The sequence below is a fragment of the Castanea sativa genome, chromosome 5 (genome assembly GCF_040712315.1).
Source record: "Castanea sativa cultivar Marrone di Chiusa Pesio chromosome 5, ASM4071231v1".
Classification (NCBI taxonomy): domain Eukaryota; kingdom Viridiplantae; phylum Streptophyta; class Magnoliopsida; order Fagales; family Fagaceae; genus Castanea; species Castanea sativa.
This window is the reverse complement of record NC_134017.1, coordinates 77,066,601-77,088,070: the sequence shown is the minus strand read 5'-3', so window position 1 is coordinate 77,088,070 and position 21,470 is coordinate 77,066,601. Positions and strand designations below refer to the sequence as shown.

The 21,470-nt window shown below is 34.9% G+C and overlaps 1 protein-coding gene across 1 annotated transcript; it reads right to left on the bottom strand.

The window, feature by feature from the left end:
- Nucleotides 1-1,089: 1,089 nt before the first annotated feature.
- Nucleotides 1,090-6,843, bottom strand: LOC142636737 ((E,E)-alpha-farnesene synthase-like). Its single transcript, XM_075811024.1, has 7 exons — nucleotides 6,739-6,843; nucleotides 5,828-6,092; nucleotides 5,296-5,671; nucleotides 4,947-5,165; nucleotides 2,286-2,430; nucleotides 1,882-2,130; nucleotides 1,090-1,414 (listed from the first exon to the last, which is right to left on the bottom strand). Exons 1-7 carry the CDS (start codon nucleotides 6,841-6,843, stop codon nucleotides 1,118-1,120), a joined length of 1,656 nt encoding a protein of 551 aa, XP_075667139.1. The 3' UTR covers nucleotides 1,090-1,117.
- Nucleotides 6,844-21,470: the final 14,627 nt, after the last annotated feature.

Sequence of the window (21,470 nt, the reverse complement as noted above, 5' to 3'; positions counted from 1 at the left end):
AAGTGTAATATTTTTTTACAAGAAAAAAAGTGTAATTATTCAGTAGTTTTACCAAGCAAAAATGTATACGATCCTTTCACATGAATAGCAAATCTTATAATGATTTTTTTTTTTAATAATGTTAGAGATAAACTATTTTACAAAAAAATTTACAAACTATTGATGTAGTGAGTGATTATTAGTAAATGAAAAAGTGATATTAATGAGCTGTTTAAATGAAAACAAATAAACGGTTGACCACATCAACATTTTATAAAAATATTGTAAAATAATTTGTGACTGTAGTATTATTATTATTATTTTTTTGATGAGTTTATAATAAATTTAATTAATGAGATCTATTAGTACATGAGAGGGTGAGGCATTCATTTATAGTGATCTAGATCGAGCAATTGAATAATTATCAACAAAATCAAGTTCAAAAGAAAAGCAAGGATCCTATTATTCAAGGTTGCGCATATAGAAACCTAGAAAGTATGAAGTTTAGAAGACTACACCAATATTTATATATATATATATATATATATATATATATATATATATATATATATATATATATATATATATATATATATATATATAAAACAAAGAACAAGTAGTCTAATAAGAAAGGAGAATATCAAGGATTTAAGTGGTTAGATGATGGCTCATGTCCATGAAACGATAAGAGAATTACTTTACTAGGGATCTAGAGATCACAAATATTTGCACTAACGTGATAACACAAAACAATAGGCCTGAAATTGGAAAATCGATCCGGAAGATGGAAGAGATATTGTAATTAATTTTTTCTTTCTTATCTAGTCTCTTTCAACATTTGTAGCTTCCTCTCAAGGTTCCATATTCCACATTCTCACTAGGTAGTTCAAGAATTTTTCCTATAAAAACATCAAATATTAATGTTTTACAAGCACTTTTATTTAATTATGAACCGAATATTGATTACGTTACAATCCAAGCACTCGTTCATCTCATTATTGTAGAGACAAAGCCATGCACTTAACCTAGATATTCAAGTCACCATCCAGTGAGTTACTGCAATTCGAAGTTCTAAGTTCTAAAATCATAGATCCATAACTGTCAAATTGACCAATTTTCCATAATTTGACATTTCAATTCAGTAGAGCACGAGAGGTTCAACCAGTAAAGACACGATATTTTTCCGAGTGTCTCGGTCTTGAACTCCAAATCCATCTCCATATTGGTAAAGGCTATGTGCCACACGAGCATTATTTGTTGCAATATTGACAAATGATTGCAGCATTGGCAATTGGTTGAAGCATTGCCCATTTATTTTCTTCCAACTCTTGTTTATCATGTCTTCGATGTGCTTCTGTGCAATTTCTTCTGAAACATCAGCTTCTCTCATATAACATAGGATTGATGAGGGAACATCACCTCTTGCTCTCTCAGCCTGTTTCAAGTTACTATTCCAATTAGTTTGTTCTAATATGGACATAATAATTAATCAATGTTCTACCTAACCACTAAAGAATGAGTAATACTACCGTCACAAATTATTTTATAATATTTTTATAAACTATTAATGTGACAAATTCTAATTAGTTCTAAATTAGACTTACCACTAATATTATTATTTATTTATCAATAATATGTTAGAAAATGATAAAACTATATCAATAGTTTGTAAAAATATTGTAAAATAGTTTGTGTCTGTAACATTACTATTTTATTATGAGGAATGCTACAGATTTAAGTTATTTTACAATATTTTTACAAATTATTAATGTGACGAATTCTTACGAGTTCTAATCTGAACTTGCCAATAACATCACATTTTTATGTACTAATAATTATTTTGAAAATGCTAAAAATACATCTGTAATTTGAAAAAATGTTGTATAAAGAAAGAGTAATTACCACTGAAGTCCCCAAATCATTGCAGAGTCGAATTATCATAGATATGTTATACACAATTTCTTGGTTTTTCTCCAGAAAATCTTCCATCCCGTTTGTTACCTCATGTCCCATGGAAAAGAATTCGTGGACCAAAAGTAATGGGGCAGTCGATGAAATCCACGCATTACTTAGATATTCTTGCAGGGATGGAGTGTAGCCCATGTTGTACCACTTTGCTTCCACAAATAATGCATTACAAAAATCTGTCCACTATTAAAGAGAAAAAGAAAAAGAAAAAGTTATTCACTATAATTTCAATAACGATGATCTTTACCTATTGTGTATATATGTATTCCAATTAAACATGATGAAAAACGAACAAATGAGTAAATGCCAATTGTTATGGAAAATGAACAGATGAGTACCCCTTTTTTAAGATGTGGTAAAACTTGGTTCCAAGCACCCATCTCCTTTTGAATTTCATTAGCGATTTCATTAGTAGTATTGTAGAGAGCTAGGAAGCAAGTCTTCATGCACTCTGGAAGCTGTTGAGTTTCACTAACATCCCACCTGAATTAAATATTTTGGTAAGAATAATTCTTAATGTTGTAAAACAATTATTTGCCTATTTTAAAATACCCCTAATATCTCCAAAATATGCTCAAAACTACTGAAATACCTCTAAATCCTTTAAAATAACCAAATTATCCATTAAACCTTCAAAATGACTGAAATAGCCTTGAATCTAAAAAATGGCCCAAATATTTTCAAATCTAATATGATTGAAATACCCTCTAAAAAGAAAAAATATACCCCTAAAAAACCATTAAAATGATGAAAATACCTTATAAAACCTCCAAAAAAACCACGTAATGCCTCAAAATTATGGGAATCAACACCAAACTTTTAACAGTTTCTCAAAAAAACTTTATAAGTATCACTTAGATGTTTCAATTGTTTGTACATACGTAATTATCCTTGTGAATGCTAGTTCAATTGATAGCTTTTGTTAATTATTATTTTTATTTATTTATTTTTTTGTTACACTCTTATTTTGAATATGCTTATTAGTGTAATTTTTAAAAATTGTATTTTGATTGCGCAGGTTGATCTAAATTATTTTATTAATATATTAAAGTGAGAAATCAAAGTTTTTACTTCATATTTACATTAAATATATATATATATATATATTTATATAAATTATGATTTTTCATATGAGATCAACTCCAACAAATATTTTTTGAGCATTTTCAGGAAAATAACTAAACATCAGAAAATAAATAATTTTCCTTGAAATATTTTTACATTGAAATAAACAGGGCCTTAAAGTATTTTTGGTCGTCGATTTTTTGTTTCATTTTCGTACTTGTGTGCTTCATTGTTATCCTTGCCAACACCTAATTGACAAAAATTACTCGCATGACTAACATAATGCCTATGAATCACTTATTTGAAAAAAAAAAAAAAAAACATTTTACTACATAGTTGGGAAGAAGGCTATGTCAACTAAAAATTTTCTATCAAAATACTTTTAAAAAAAATTTATTTTCTTTTGTTTATTTTACCACTCCCCCCGCGCCCCCCCCCCCCTATGTTTGGTTGCAAAGAAACTTGGAGGGGGGAGGGATGAAAAAAAAAAAAAAAAAAATTACTTTCATTTTCATCTAATTATTTTTAGACTTTCATCTCATATTACCTTTTTCTTTTTTAATAATTAGAGCATCTTTAATAGCTTCTCCAAATTTTTGTACTGTTTAGAGAGTAAACAGATACATTTATCCTTTGCTTACCTACTTTTTCAAATACATTTTCCAACAGACTCTATATCCTTTCTCCATCTTACTTAAATATTATTTCTTTCTTCTTTCTTTACTATTTCTTTAATCTTTTTTTATTCTTTTTTTAGTTTTTTTCTTTATTTTTTAAAATTTTTTCCTCATATTTTATTTTATTTTTTAAGAAGTATTATGCTTGTAATATTTTGACAAAAAAATTTAGATAGTAAGTTTTTATTGGTTTTAATTTGAACCCACCGTATAAATTATTTTTTTACTAGTAATTGCCAATAATAACTTATCATTTATAATTTTTGTGAATATATTGTAAAAATATTATGTCATAATATTTCTCCCTCTTTTTAATAATTTTTTTTTCCTTTTTTTTCATCCACACTTTTCACTTTCTAGAATTATCTCTATCTTCTTTTTTTCTTTTTCTTTTTTCCTTCTTATTTTTTCTACTCCACACATTACCCACTCTTCTCCTATTACTCTACTTTTTTGTTTGTTCTCCACACATGAACACCATTCTTCTGACTTCTCCTCTTCTGTGCTTAATTACCTTTCTGTTTTTATTTTCTTTTCTCTTCAGCTCACTTCACACACACACACACACAGTTGACCATGATCTTTTGACTTCTCCTATGTGTTTGCATTTTTTTTTCTTTTTCTTCTACATCTCACTTCACTCACACACACACACAACTGGCGGAGAGAGTTGGCCTTCATCTATGTTTTTTTCTGATGAGAAGAGAGAGAGTCTTTTCTAATGAGAAGTGAAAGAGAGAGCAAGGAAGAAATAGAAACAGAGGAAAGAGAAAAAATGATTTTTTTTATTCATCTAGGTAATTATTTTAATATATAAATTTTTTTGAAGGTGCTACAGTAAACACTACAATGTTCTCTACTTCAAGAGAGGTACTGTAGCAACTCCATTCCAAAATATAGAGATAGAGAGTTTGTTGGAGTGAGTTTTTGGTGTGTTTGCTCTCCAAAATTGACTTTAGAAAATCTATTAGAGATACTCTTAGAATGGAGAAAAATTATTCAAACCCTAAACAATTCTATTAAAAATACTAGGGAAGTGTTAGTCAAGCTACACGGTGCTTTGCCTAAAGTAATTTATTTATTTTTTATTATAATTATGTGATCCATAAGCATTTTATTAGTAAGGACCAAATTTAAAAAAAAAAAAAAAACTGTGTGAGGACCAAAATGGAGCCAGCCCAAAAGTTTAGGACTAAAAGTAAATTTAACTCTATTTTGTATTGAATGTTTTCAGCAGTGATATTCTGCAATGCAAACCTATTTACGGCATTTGTGAAGTGCGTTAGTTCTTCCAATGTGCCATAAACATCATAAACATCATCAATTATAAGTATCAGACTAATGACTTTAGTAAGCCATTTTCTAAGACATGTGTACTTAGGCTCGAAAGCCACGGCCACCGAGCACATAAAACTTTCAACCAGTCTGTCTCTTGCAAAACTCAACTTCTCTATCACGCCCAGGTTACTCCACCACCTAATAAATGACACAAAAGAACAAGTAATTAAGTTGTTTCTCTTCATGCTAATTAGTGTTTTGTGCAATGCAAAGTGAGTTTGGTGTATAAGATACATATTCACAAATCACATTATTCTTTGGAAGCTACCTGGATGATTCCCTTAGATCTTTTTGAAGTATGGCTTGAACTATGTTGAAATGAAGTTTAGCAAGTTCAAGTAAGCTCGAGTTCATGTGAATGTCTTTCTCATATGAATTGATGTGCCATTTGACATCAAACCACTGTACTCTCCTTTGTGATGGAAGTTCCAAAACATGGACCACTTGCTTGGCAAGGTCACTATCTAAACTGGAAATGCTTTCTTTGAGAGTTGCAGTTAAGAAATCTCTAGCCACATCCAGAATGTTTTCACCTTCTAAACCCAAGTGTGAGACCTCCAAAAGCTCAAGCATTTCTTTGATATTTATGTGCGTGTTTTCTCTGAACAAACCAGTTTTTTCATCCATAAAGCCTCTAAACATATCTGAATTGCACAGAATGTGCTGGTGTTAGATATTAGGACTTCAAACAACAACCAAGTTTTAGTTTCTAAGTTTTTTGGGATTAGTTATGGATTTTCAACAGATTAGTTAGGATCGGCTACATAAATGATATGATTTAAATTCGAAGATTATTTTACCTTGAGAAACTTCATAGCCATGCTGCCTAAAAAGCCTAAAGCATAGTGCAGTAGTGTAGAGATCCTCTTCTGGACTAGAAATTTTCTTCTTAGTGGATGCAATGGTGTCTAGAGCCTTTTTGATTTCCATATCAAAGTGGCTTGCTAGGCCTAACTTGTTTACGCTGTCGATCAGCTCAAACGTTGCCACAGAGTCCACTGCATTCGCAAATATTATCCTTACATCTTCTTTAAGTTTCTGTACCCGTCTTTCATATTCTTGGCCCTGCAAAAACACCATTGTCCCAAATCTTAATTGTGTTAATGAAAATTACGTGCAGAGGGGCTCTCTAAAGATGAGAATGGACAATAATAAAAGGATAGAGTTTATAAAACAAAATTCCCACTACCTCCACATTCATTTTTAGTCATTCCATTGATTTAGTAAGTCATAAAGTTTTTAAATATGACACGTGAATGAGATTATGAATCGTAATATAACAAGTAGGAAAAAATTCCTTTAAACTGGTTTGGAAAAATACTTTGTCCATAATAAAATAACTTGAATACTTGGAGTCTATTTGCACGCACCTATATTCCCTATTGATGAGTTATAATTTTAGAAGCAAATACAATAACGTGTTAAAAGTCATATTTTACACTATAGAAACTAATTGCATAAGAAGTAATTATAATTTCTCTATGGTAGAGTATGAAATAGAACAGAAAAAGAAGCTATAATTATTTTTTGAAATAGAAGATGAGAGAATCTGTTGACACAACATCAAAGTAGTGAAAAAAAAAATGATAAATCTTTAACTAAGGGATAAACATTCATTAAATGTTGACCACATAAAAGTTATAAAAGTTGTGGCGCAAAAATTATAGTCACAATGATATTCTCATAGAAGGTATTTAGAAAGGATTCTTACGTTGTATATGCTAGAAAGAGACTGTAGGTAATCATAGTTCCATATGTTTGGCTTATAATTGGCAAATCGTCGTTCGTGTATGATATCATTGGCTTGAGGCTTCATCTCGGATGATGAAGTTTGCAGCACAGATTGCAATTGTTTCTTACAATCGATAGTGATGGAATCACCTAAAAGGAAAAGCTAAAGGAAAAATTAAGAACGTTTGAGTTGAGGAATGCAGTATTGATGGATTTTCGAAACCTACTTTGGACTGCTTTATATAGGCAATGAGGCATACAAAATGACAAAAATAAGAAAAGTTCATAACTAATAACTACGTAAGACCTTCTATCTTAGAAGGAAGCAGCGGAGCCACATATTGTTGAGTGGGTGTTGCACCCACTCAAATTTGCAAAAGGCATGGTGTATTCAAATTATGGAGAATTTTGAATCTTGTTATACCAACCTTTAAATAAATTTTGTGCGATCAATTATGAGATTTTTTATTCTCAAAAAAAAATTTGTGAGTTTTTTTTAATATTATTTTTTAAATAAGAATTCTGCTGAGATATCGATACTATTGATCCATACATATTTGTTGTGAGTGTAGCAAAAATTTATTAGTTTATTTCAGTAATAATTGAAAATAAATAGCAAAAAAAAATTGGTAAATTTAATCCCTTTTAATAGATGAGGTCCAACATTACCAATTATCCCAAAAGTTTAAATTATTAAAATATGATAAATTTAATCATTAAACCCATACTTCCTAACATTTTTGTTTGGGCAATTTTCATAGCTTTCTCATGGGAGAGTAAAACAAGCTAGCTGCTCAAAAAATTATCTTTTGGAAATTTTATATAAATTTAATTCTAATACGTACCTTTTGAAGCTTACAATGTCATATCTATACATCTGACTTTTAACCACATAAATCTGTCATATATCTATACATGTGAAGCATCTTATTTCCAATCATGGAGATAAATTCTAATGAAGACTAAAAACTCGAGCACGAGTTTTTTTCCAACCCAAGGGCAGATAATGCAAATCAGTTATGACATTTTTTTTTTCTCTTCCTAATTGAATTAGGATTTTATTTATTTTTATTTCCCTAATTAAGTCGCTTTCTTTTCTCTAGTAGAGAGTAGCACTTTGTTAATTACATGGAGGTGGTGATTTATTAAATTGTTATCAATAAAGTTTAATTTGAGAGGTTTTCTCTATTCTTTTGCTTACAAACTTAGAGTTCTTGTAGAACTTAGCTAAGTTTTATGTAGTTATTGCATGTGTATTACCGAATCTACTTCTACATTCTCAGAAACACTAAAATTAGATTATAGTAGAATTTCTATCTTATATATATATAAAAAAAATTCTTAAATCTGTAGCTAAACATGTTTACATATATAAAAGACCAAAGTTGTAAGACTTAGGTTCCAGTCAGCACAGAACCGTAGTCTCCTTGAAGTAGATGAAAAAGAAAGGAAGGACTAAATAGTTGTCAAAGTTGGAAACGCAATTCTTAATTACTTCAATGTTCAATGGGATGGAATATGACCTCCTCACTTAAAGCCAACAAATTAAGGGACGTATTATCTCAATTCTCAAAATAAAAACACAGACACATCTTTTGCTTTTATATTTTGTAAAAGTGGTCCCAAAACAAAATCCCAAAAATAATATGTAAATGTTACTCACCAATCAAAGAGGAGAGAGAAACAGGAATAAAGTGACGAAAAACTTGTTACTTACCCAACAATTTGTCCCTTCCCCCTCTCTTCCCTCACTGTGAGTGGTGTGTATTATGATAATTTTATAACAAATTTTTAATTAATAAGTTGTTACGGGTTTAATTAATTGTAGGTTCAAATTAGAACCAATAACAATAAATCACCTATAATTTGTTATAAAAATATTACAAAAATATTATGAACGTAACACTTTTTTTTTGTGTATTAATTCTATGTTATCCCAATTTAGTTGACTAGTCAATATCTCAATTCAGTGAATTCACGATATCTTTTCTTGTCGTAGTAGATTTCTACTCCTATTATAATTTTATATATAAAACCAATGGGTCCTACTTAGTAATGATTAAAAAAAAATCTCAACATTGATTCATTGAATAGTAGTCTAAAAAAACTTGATGGACTAAACAAAAACATACTAGAAGTCAACAACTATAATATAAAACTGTAGGTACCACTTGGTAATGATTAAAAGATAACAATTTTGCTACAACTACACAGAATAGAAATCAGTACTAGCATAGAACTCTGGAATATATATATATATATATATATATATATATATATATATATTTTGAGAGTTTGGATACACGTTTTGAGTTTTTTGCAGATAACTTTTTCATTGTATCGGGTACTGTTCATAAATAGTAATTGGTACTATTCAACAATGTGCAGAAGATAAAGTTACTATTTACGCACTATTTATGAGACCCACAAGCACTTTATTCAAAAAAAAATATTAAAAATGAGTCCTAAAGCATTATTCACACATTTAAAAATTATTTTGCTACAGTGTTTTCAGTTTTTAACAATAAATTCTATCCAAATAGACCCATAGTGCAAACAAAGTACAACTCCCATCAAAAAGAAAAAAATCTTTTCATACCAGTCTCTTTCTTTGGACCTCAGAGTTTCTGTGGAGTTTTTAAAAGCATTCAAGTTGTGTTTTTAAGTCACACGTTCAAATATTCACACGTATGCATATTCTTAATACTTTTGCTTTGATTTATTTAATTTTTTGAAGAATCAAATTATATGTTTAAACTGTATATATTTAGATGAATCTCTTGATTTGACTATTCTTAACTATAAATTTATAATTCAATTATATGTTTAAACTATTTTTATTTATAATGATCTCTTAACTTGATTATTTTTAATCATAAATTGTAATTTTTTTCTCTTTATTTTAATGATATGACATATATATTTGTAGTTAATTGACATATAGTTGTTTTATTTATTTTGTTATTAATATTGATTAATTTTTTAAGATTAATTTTATACTTTCAATTTTGTCTTTTAATCTTGCCCTAGACCTAAATTCCTGGCTCTGCCAATGACTAAAGGGAAAACCTTTTAAATCCGTTTGGGGAGGAAACTTCAACCCAACTTTCTTGTAAAATTTAAATTGGCTTTTTTTGGAATGCTTTTACAGACATGTTCCAACCCAAAAATATTTGGAAATTAAGGTGTTTGTCCTTGTCGGGAAACAATTTGATTACTGTATCGTGAGAGATTTTGCGGATGTTCAAACTTGGGATTTATTTTTATTTTTATTTTTGGAAATAATGATAATAATTGTTATAATATTGGTGGCTTAAATTTGAGGTGCACTTGTGCCACAAATGTTTTATTCCTTCCCAAGTTATACTTTTGGGGTTTGTCTTACCTCCTGTACATTTTTAATTAGATATGTCTTTTTGTTTTAAGGACAAAATTCAACTATAAAATTCATTATAGCATTAGGCTACAATCTTATTCAATAAAATAAACATTACTACATATTTTGAAAATCTAACCGTTGAATTGCATGTTTTTTACGCTCTTAAAACACATATCAAATTTTATATCAATCAGATATTATTTACTATATGATCTATAAGTTTATATTTTATGCATAATTTTAAAATACAAAAACTTGCAGTTTAAAATTTTATTGATGATTAGCTATTGATCTTCAATTTTCTAAACATTTTGCAAGCATGAAGAATATAAATAGAATATGTCATTCCGTTAAGTTTTTAGACCCCTTAAAACACTAGTTGTTTAACCTAGTTATTTAGCCAAGTAATTACTTAGATAAATTATTCAGATCTAGGTTAACACAAACAAATCATATCATGTAAAGCAGTGCGGAAATATAAAGAACACACTATATGATAATCTAGGAAAACCAAGGTAAAACAGATCTACTATGAAAGAATTGAAGTTTTTACAATAAGATTTAGACCACTAACATCCTATTACTACCTCGTATAAAAAACTTACTACCACGACCATGTAACAGCTCCGAGTCCACGAACTACTTCTTTCCTTGATCTGCAGCAACCACAGGTTCTCCTACTTGTGACTTTGAGAATCCACTCAAAAGTTTCAGGTCTTCTTTAAAGTTCTTTATGTAACAATTGAAGAGATCATCAAGTTCTTGACATGAATCTTGATCTTGATAACCTTAAGTGTGTATATAAAGGTAAACACCTCTAGATCTCACAGAAGATTCACTCACACACACAGCATATCAACAACCTCTAAAACGTGGCTAGAGTTTTTCTATTTATATGAGGCATAAAACATAAAACCCTACACATCAAACCGGGCTTGGACTAAGTTGGAAATTCTGCAGAAAAAACAATCTGTGTGATGTTCGATCTATCGAGTCTAATTTTCGATCGATTGAGCCTTGCAGATTTAGTCCAATAAATTCTGCAATCACTCAATTCCAACTTTACACGTAAACACACTTTGAGCAGCCTAAGTTTAGACTCTACATTTTAATCATGGTTTGCCAACACATTATAAATTGAAGTTTTAATACATTAGTCCCTAAGGTCTTAGAACCTAACATGGTGGATTTGTCAAATTTTCAATAAAAAGATATTGACTAAAGTTGTAGCCTTAGGCTACAACCAATTTTATAACTAAATTTTGTCTTTGTTTTAAATATACAATAATAAGTGGTAGTAAGTTTTTTAATTTTCATGTTTTATTTAGTTAATGGGTGATGTGACAATCTCTTATTAAGATAAAAAGAGATTCTTTTTAAAAAGTTCTTGAAGTAATTAGCCAAATCCATACTTTTGTGTTGGGCACGTAATGGACTCCAATTGAATATTCATTAGACCTTAAACGACTTAAGGAACATTATTCCTTATGGGGCACTTGTACTGTGGCAAGACCTAATATATATATATATATTGTCAATTATATTAGTGGCACAGTATTAGAGATTTTAAAGTTTCTTTAGTCACATGATTCCGGTGATTAAGAGTGTTTTGGCTTTGTAATCTCCTTAATCTTTTGTTAGCGAAATTTTCTTCTCAACACCGTGTAGCCCAAAAGCTGAACCACGTGAAACAATTCATTTTTATTTGGTTATATATGCAACAAATAGCTATTTATGCTTATACTATTCTCAACAAATTGGTATTAAAGCTTCCACTTTTACAAAAATAACAAAATGCTTGCTGGTAAAGGTTTTATAGAAGGGAAGGTGCTCCCACCCCATGTACTTGGCGATATATATTTCACCAACCCAAAAGAACATTAGCATTGTTAAATATGTTGATGATTCCAAGTTGAAACTAAAGTAAGGAAATAAAATTGATGTGGGAAAATGATAGAAACAGTGGAAATAGAAGGACCCATGTTGATATATAAAGCGTAACGACTACATTTTTACTATGTAGTCTTGGATATTGGTTTATATATACATGTTACAAATTGATTGTTTTTTGGAACATCAGATGTTAATGAACTAAATAGCAAACATCATCAATTATCAGTATCAAATTGATGACTTTTGTAAGCCATTTATTAAGACGGGTGTACTTAGGCTTGGAAGCAACGTTTAGTCGTCTATTGAGTGCACATATTACATCAGGCTAGTTTCTTGTGGATTGAGATCCGGTGCAATAGCATATTGCTATTGCACCATGCAATTAACCATTGGATGTAAGAGAGAAGCTAAAAAATAGAGTGTTAAAATAAAATGGTAAAAAGTTGATGGTTAAAAATTTTTTTATTCAAGGGTTGAGATTAAAAGTTTTAAGGTGGAAATACACTTTTCATCCCTACTTTTTGCCCCAATTATTATTTTAGTCTCTACATTTTATTTTTACCACATTTAGTTCTCATTTAGAAAAACGTCATCCATTTCAGTCATTTTCGTTAGTGCCCTAATTGCAAAATCCTAGGTGACAGATAGAATTATTAAAATAATAATAAAGAATCTTATTTTGGCATTAAAAAATGCCACATCAGATTATTATTTTGGCATTAAACGATAAAAACATCTAAACTTCAGATTATTTAAAAAAAAATTAAATTAATTAATTTTAAAAAAAAATTCTTTACATTATGTTCTTCCTAGTCATCATGAAAAACAAGTTCATGTTCTTCCTCAAATAATATGTTTGGTTGCTGAGGAAATTAAAAAATTAATCAAGAACGTACCCAACTTGGAACACATAAAATCAAAGGGCACAAATCTACAAAATACAAAGACCTTCAAAGATTCAAAACACAAAGAACACAAACCCAACCATCAATCTCCAGCAAGCCTAGAAGATCACATAAACCCAATAAATGAAAAATCAAACCCTCCGTACAAATATCAAACCCAGAAACAAACTCATAAATTTAAAACCCAGAAAAAATTGAAAAAAACAAAGACCATATATAAGATCCAAATCTCTTCAAACCTAACTGATTCTTGCAATTTCCCAATACAAACAAGCCCACATGAAACTAAAAATCCAAACCTCGATCTACCACCTTCAAACCCCACCAATAGCCAAAAAATCCAGATCTACCCACCGCCTATGAGCCCACCCAACCACCGTGGCTAGACTCATAAAACCCAACCAACACCATCGATCTCCACCTTTACCAATCTGAGTTTGTCTCTCTCCACCTCCATTGCTGTGCTTCACCTCGACGGGCTCCATGGTGGGTGTGCTGGACAGTTGGGTTGTGGGGAATCTGGGTTTGGTGAAACCCATTGGAGTAAGCCTTCAAAATGGCAAGGTTTTGGTGGGAGCGGAAGATTGTGGGGCAAAGAGTGGAGGTGCTGCTGGTCTTAGCCATTGAATTTGGAGACAAAGAGAGACTAAGAGGTGTTTGTTTAATAAGAAAATTTGTCTCCAATTGTGTTCATCTAATTTAATCACATATTCCCCCAAATGCATTTTTATATTTTAACGTGGGAGAAAAAAGAAAGTTAAAAATACAAAAAAGCAATTCTGTTTTTAATTTTTTTTATTTAAAATTAATAAATTTTTATTTAATTTAAATGCTGGCGGGGAATTTTTCAATGCCAAAATAAAATTTATTATTATTATTATTATTTTAATAGTTTCATCTGCCATCTAGGATTTTGCCATTAGGGCACTAATGAAAAGGACTAAAACAGATAGCATTTTTCTAAATATGGACAAAATGTGGTAAAGTAAGAACCAAAATAAAAGTCGAGGCAAAATATAAAAATGAAAAGTACATTTTCTCCAAGTTTCAAATCAACCTTTATTTTGATATTGCGTGGTGCAATAGCCTTAAGTATTTAACCAGATCTCAATTCTTCTCTTGCTCAAATTTTCTGTGAGGTAGAGATTACTCCACCAGCACCTAAATGACATAAAGGTACAAGTGAGTTCTTTTTCTTTGTGATGTATGACGTATGACGTAACACTTTCTTTGGTAGCTACCAGAATGATTCCCTTAGATCTTTTTTGAAGTTGGGCTTGAGCTATATATATGTTGAAATGAAGTTTAGTGAGTTCAAAAGAATAATCCATGGCATGGTCCTTTAAAAATTAAAATAGCATTCATAATTGTGTCTTTCTCATATGCGTTGATGTGCTATTTGATGTCAAACCACTGCACTCTCCATCGTGATGGAAGCTTATTGTTCAGCAAGGTGACAAGGTCACAGTCTAAATTTGGACTGCTTTTGTTGAGAGCTTCTGTTGAGAACTCTCTAGCATCATGATCATGATATCATCCAATATTATGTCTTCACCTTCTAAAGCCAAGTGTGGGGCCTCGGACCTCCAAAAGTTCAAGTATTTCTTTGATATTTTCATGTGTGTTAGTTTTCTATGAAACTTCATAGCCAGGCTGCCTAAGAATCCTAAAGGATAGTGCAGTAGTATTAACAAATGTAGAAATACAAGTGAGTTCCAGTTAATTCAAATAATTAAGTTTTTTAAATAAAATGTTAGAAATTTAAACTCTTTTTATATTAAAAAATTAATTGGTATTTTAGTCTAATGATAAAAGCAATTATTATAAAGTGAATGCTTTAACCTTATTAAATTCAGTAGTAAGTTCATTCTCATAATGTAAGTGCACAATTGCACCTGGCCCCAAGAACAGTTACGGGCCTAGGCCCAATGAGCCTTAAACAATGTAATTTGTAGAGTGTGGGTTTGAAACCCAGGTTAGAAGCGTTTGAGGATTAAACAGCAAGCTAAAGATGATAAAGACTAAAAAAAAACAACAAAGAATGCTCTGAACCAATCTGCTCGGACATAAGCCGAGAACTGTTCTTATATAATTTCTCTTTCCTTCTTTTTATCTTTCTTAGGTTACAAAAAGTTCCGTCCGTTTCTCTTCTAGGTCCCCCCTTAAATACTCCCCTTTTTAATACTTTATACACGTGTTGCCCCCAATTCCCCCCTTAGCCTAGATATTTCTTTTCTTAGTGCCTTTGAACAGTAACTAGAAGTTTCCCTTCCACTGTTCAAGTGTCACTTCCCCATTAATGCGGCCAGGGTGGTAGGTGCAGGGTCTTTAATGTGGAGGTAGCAGCCTTTATCTTTGATATTCTTCCAACATCGGTGCTTCTAGGACATTCAAGGGTTCACCCCCTTTAACCATTGGTCTTGACCGTGTCATTCCCTAACCTTTACCATGAAGTTCCGGGTTCTCTAGTGTTAGTCCGAGGGGAAAACCATCCTCGGCTGGACCCTCGAATCCTCGGCGTATGGGCCGACTTAAAGTACTAACAAGTCCTAAACTCAAGAGCAGGTCGGCCTTACTTAGCAAGACCCAACGGCCCATATTACTATCAAGATCTTTTTACTCCCCACAATAGCCCCTCAAAACTCTAATTTTCGACATCCAAGGAGAAAAATAAGGGTTTTGATCTAACAAGGATCCATCCCTACCACTTTACAAGTGATGGCACGTGTGGAAATCGTTTCGCGTCCCAGAAGATGCCACTTGGCGGTTTTATTTTCAAAAACGCGCGCATTTATTACTGTAAGTTACTCTTTGTCTCCCACGTTCAACGGTGAGATGGGCATCCGACGGTCCTCGTTACTCCACGAAATTTTAGGCGGGACAAATATAATTTCGAGGCCGCCTTTTTCGCACGTCGTGACGCTTCGGGAACCTGCGCCTTCATTTAAGTCATCAGGGATCAATCCCATCAAAACAACAACAATCATTCTTTACCAGCAGAAAACCGTGGAAACCTGTACCTTCAACTTTGTAAGTTCTTACTCTCTCTATTCTTAACCTTTTCTCCTCGGATACAGTCCTCGGCTGTCTTCGTAAACACCCTCCCCTTTAGAGTTTAACTTTTCGTTCCTTTCTAATGGGTAAGTTTAAGTGTCTAGTTGATACCGTCGCTGGGATAGAGGGTTTTAGGGCCAAGTACCGTATTCCCAGCGATGTAGGACTAAAATATTGCCCGGCAGAAGCCGTGGCCGGTTCTAGGAAAGAGGGAGAGGTTATCATCCCTATGATAGCCTTTATAGAGGGTGGGATGACCCTTCCAATGAAACCCGTAATGAGGGAGTACCTTCGCAACCACCGGTTGTGTCCCGATCAATGCCTCCCAAACGTTTTTAGGGTTCTAGGTAGTGTAGATGCTCTAAACGAGCAGATGGGTTTAAACCTCACATGGCACGATGTCGTGTTCCTATATGAGTCCCATAAACTTTCTAAAGTAGGTTATTATATTAAATCTCGGTCCAGCACCGTTAGGTTAATTTCCTGTTTGCCCAAATCAAACAAAGGCATGAAGGACGACTACTTGATCGTGTCTGGGAACTGGCACGACGGCCTCCACTGCCCAGTTCAGTGGGGGGATCCAGGTGCGACGCCGTAGGATTAATCTTCCCACAGCACAACTTCTTCTAGCACACACCAAAATGCATATTCGTACTTACTTAAATTTGTTAAACATCTGTGTGAATCTGACCAGGTTTGTTTATTTTGACGTCTTCTTTGCAGATAAGCAACACGTGCGCCCTCGTCTAAGCCACTGTAACATCGCAGATCTAAACCGAGTACTTCGCTCTGAAGTGTTCGTCAGTGAAGACTTACAACTCCGGGCTGCTCACCTTATTCTAGGATACACTCCCCTTTCCTCGGACTTCCAGGAGATAGAGAACGCCATAATTGCGGGCGACCGACGACGAAAGAAGATAAACGTAGCTCGGCCCCATTTCCTGGACGATCACGACCTCCCGGACGCTCCTAACACCATTTTGTACAACCGGCCAATAGCAGCAGTTCCCCTTGCTGTGCACTCACAAGCAACTGTCGTTCCAGAAGAGCAGGTGTCTTCTTCACATACACTCGACGACGAGATAGATCAATTCCGTCTCGAAGATACCGAGAGACCTCGCGGGAACCAGTTTGTGGTACTTTCCGACGAGGAGGAAGAAGCCACCGAGGCCTCTGGAATTGCTGGGTTTGTGATTGCCCTTCCCGAAGACGAATTAGAAGAAAAAATGGGAAGAATGGAGGGTCTCCTCACCAACAGGGCTGCCAAAGTTGCAGAAAAAAAGAAAACGGGGACGTCCCAAGTTCCCCCAGCTTTACCTCCTCCTCCTCCTCCAGCTGAGCCAAAACTGCTAGCCGAGGATCCCAAGAAGAAGAGGAAGGGGGATAATGAGGGGACGATTAGTAAAGACCCCAAGAAACCACGTCAACAACTCCCACCGGCCCAGCAGCAGAAGCTGGACAAGGGCAAGGGTAGAGCCCGTTCAGTTGAACTCGGGGAAATCAGGGATGAGGCTGTAGTGCGCCGAGCACCGACCACCTGGTCCCCCGATCTAAGGCTGGACGGCGCTCCCATCTCCTGCCAGTCCAGTATAAGGGCAGTTCAACAAGGCCATGCCCACCACCTGGCCGAGGTCCTGGAACGCCCTCTTCTGCTGCCCAAGGACATGGAGACCTTGGAAAAAATGGGCCAGCCACAACTATTCCTCTCCCTAAAAAGAGACTTAGCGCTGGTAAGTGTTTCTCCTTTTAACAATATTTATAAGTAAGTTTGTTTTTGTTACTCCTAACTCCATCATACTTTGTTACAGGCTATTCAGGAGGTCTTTGTAGCTGAAAAGTTTATTGAAGACACTCGGAAAATAGCCAGAGCTGAGCTCGAAATTAGGGTGGAGACTGAGAAGTCCTTGGGTACAGCCCTTGCCGAGAACGAAAAGCTGACCTCGGAGGTAGCAGATCTGAGGAGAGAGAAAAACGGGGTCGAGTCCAACTTGAAGACTATGAAGACCCAGATAGAAGGACAGCGCAAGCTCCTTCGTGAAAGAGATGAAGAGCTCTCCCAAGCTCAAAGGGAGTGCTCGGATCTGAAGAAGCAACTGGCGCTGATGAAGGAAGAAGCCAGCGCCTTCCAACTCTCTCTTCAAGCTGCCAAGCAGGCAAGTTTCGATGAAGGGGTAGCAACCACCGAGGAGCAGCTGACAGAGGAATTCGCGACTTTATGCCGCGAATACTGTCAAAAAGTATGGGGCGAAGCTTTAAACATAGCAGGAGTTCCCCAATCTTCGGATTTGAGGAAGTCCGAGAACGTTTGGCTTCCCCTAGAAATACAGGAGATGGAAGAGGCTCCTGCTGCTACTCCTACCCCTGAGACAACTCTTCCTGCTCTACCTCCAGTAGTCCCACAGCAAATCCCTGATCCTACAGAACCTTCTGGTTCCAATAAAGAGAAGGAAGGAGGAGTGGATGCAGAGAAGGACTTGAGCCAGACAGTGGAACCCAACGTCCTTCCAACAAAGACAGCGGATAAAGGAAAGCAGGTTATGACTGCTTTTGAGCTGGAGTTGAGAAAGACCGAGGGCACTAGTACCTCTCAGCAAGATCCTCCTCCAACAGCTGAGGACTTAGCTTAGGGCTTCTCTTTTTCCATTTTTTCGAATTATATATGTAATGCATACTCAACTGATTAATGAAGAACGATTTCGTTTACTTTTCACTTAGATTGTATCTGTTTTTACTTTATTCTTTTTGTGCTTATTACAAAAGTTTCCCATTGAGTCATATCAAAAGTTTCTAAGAGTGTAAAAATCTTACTCCAAGGATTGCACAATCATAACTTCCACACAATCATGCGTATATTATTAAAGATTTAATACAAGGTGACATGGTTAATACATTTAAACAATGCCTCAATTAAAAAGGAGAAAGGACCTCATATAATGATTAAACCTTTGTAATGCATATCATAGTATCTAGTAAGATGTAAGATCCGAGGACCATCTCCTATACAAATTTACTCAACACTTAAGATATAAAACTTAAGATTCGAGTTTAATAAACAGCAACGCATTAACATCCAGACATGATAAGGAGATAACCTTGATCAGAATGGTGGTCCGAAGATAAGACTTAACCAATTTTACGTTTGATTCTTAAAAATTATAGCTTCAAATGTTAATTTTCCCAAAGTAGGAGGTCCGAAGACCCGGCATAACTAAGGTTCTGTTTAACAAGTGACAAGACATCAATTTCCACAAGGTTGGTGGTCCGAGGACTGCACTTAACCAAGTTTCTGTTTGATTCTTCAAAATTGTAACTCCAAATGTTAATTTTCCCAAAGTAGGAGGTCCGAAGACCCGGCATAACTAAGGTTCTGTTTAACAAATGACAAGACATCAATTTCCACAAGGTTGGTGGTCCGAGGACTGCACTTAACCAAGTTTCTGTTTGACTCTTCAAAATTGTAACTTCAAATGTTAATTTTCCCAAAGTAGGAGGTCCGAAGACCCGGCATAACTAAGGTTCTGTTTAACAAATGACAAGACATCAATTTCCACAAGGTTTGTGGTCCGAGGACTGCACTTAACCAAGTTTCTGTTTGATTCTTCAAAATTGTAACTTCAAATGTTAATTTTCCCAAAGTAGGAGGTCCGAAGACCCGGCATAACTAAGGTTCTGTTTAACAAATGACAAGACATCAATTTCCACAAGGTTTGTGGTCCGAGGACTGCACTTAACCAAGTTTCTGTTTGATTCTTCAAAATTGTAACTTCAAATGTTAATTTTCCCAAAGTAGGAGGTCCGAAGACCCGGCATAACTAAGGTTCTGTTTAACAAATGACAAGACATCAATTTCCACAAGGTTGGTGGTCCGAGGACTGCACTTAACCAAGTTTCTGTTTGACTCTTCAAAATTGTAACTTCAAACGTCGGAGCTACTCATAATTTTGAAATACACACTGACAAAAGCTCATTTCATTAATAATAATACCTTCTAAGATTATTTACATTCCATGGACGTGGTACTATTCGTTCGTCTAGATCAGCTAGCCTATATGACCCTATGCCTGCTACTGAAACAATGCGATAGGGGCCTTCCCAGTTTGGTCCCAGCTTGCCCCAAGCTGGGTTCTTAGAAGTGCCTACAACCTTCCTTAACACAAGATCACCAGGTGCAAGTGGTCTTAGCTTCACATGGGCATCATATCCTCGTTTTAGCTTCTGTTGATAATAAGCCATCTGGACCATTGCTGCCTCGCGCCGTTCCTCAAGCAAATCTAGGCCCTTTTCCAGGAGTTCATTGTTATTCTCAGGACTAAAGGAGCTGGTCTTTAAGGTGGGAAAACCAGATTCCAGAGGTATCACCGCCTCGACCCCGTAAGTCATAGAAAATGGAGTTTCTCCAGTGGACCTGCGCGGTGTGGTCCGATACGTCCACAGAACATGAGGGAGCTCTTCTACCCATCTGCCTTTCGCATCATCCAACCTTTTCTTTAGCCCACTGACGATGACTTTGTTAACGGCCTCGGCCTGCCCGTTTCCTCGAGGATAAGCTGGGGTGGAATACCTATTTATAATACCCATGTCACCACAATACTTCCTAAAAGCCTTACTGTCAAACTGAACACCATTGTCCGAGATGAGCGTGTGTGGTATACCGAATCTGGTAACGATGTTTTTCCAGACAAACTTCTTGGAATCAATGTCTCTTATATTTGCCAAGGGCTCAGCCTCAACCCATTTAGTGAAATAGTCTGTTCCCACAAGAAGCCATCTTTTATTGCCAGCAGCTCTCGGGAACGGCCCTACAATGTCCAAGCCCCATTGTGCAAAGGGCCAAGGGCTGGAGAGAGGGTTAAGAACCCCTCCAGGTTGGTGAATATTAGGAGCAAATCTCTGACACTGATCACATTTCCTGGCGTAGTCTTGGGCCTCCCTTTGCATATTGGGCCACCAATAACCCTGAGTCAGTGCTCTGTGAGCCAAGGACCTTCCCCCAGTGTGGCTGCCACAAATCCCTTCATGCAATTCTTCTAGAAGCCCCTCCGTTAAATCAGGGTGTACACACAACAAGTACGGTCCTGAAAAGGATCTTTTGTACAATTTTTGATCCTCGGACAGCCAGAATCGTGGCGCCTTTCGGCGTATCTTATCTGCTTCGGATTTGTCCTCAGGAAGGACATCATCCCTAAGAAAAGATACGACCAGGTCGATCCAACTAGGTCCAGGCCTTATTAGATGGATACGAGGTGCGTTGGTAATGACTAGAGAGGGCTCTAGCAAATCTTCAACGAGGATAACCCTAGGTAAACCTTGAGCCGAGGACGTTGCCAGCGTGGCTAAGGAGTCTGCGTGGGTGTTTCCGCTCCGAGAGATATGAGTTAAGGCGAAGGAGCCAAATTGAGTTTGCTGACGCTTAACCTGGGCCAAATATTCCTGCATCCTTGGATCTCTAGCCTCCATGGTCCCCGTGACCTGTCCGACCAC

What these genes read in the sequence shown, in the direction of transcription:
- LOC142636737 (XM_075811024.1), bottom strand. Translation starts at nt 6,843, where the DNA reads ATGAAGCCTCAAGCCAATGATATCATACACGAACGACGATTTGCCAAT. An exon ending in TGGCTATGAAGTTTCTCAAG is followed by an intron (nt 5,672 to 5,827) that starts GTAAAATAATCT and finishes TGTGCAATTCAG; the next exon opens with ATATGTTTAGAGGCTTTATG. An exon ending in ATGATTTGGGGACTTCAGTG is followed by an intron (nt 1,415 to 1,881) that starts GTAATTACTCTT and finishes AACTTGAAACAG; the next exon opens with GCTGAGAGAGCAAGAGGTGA.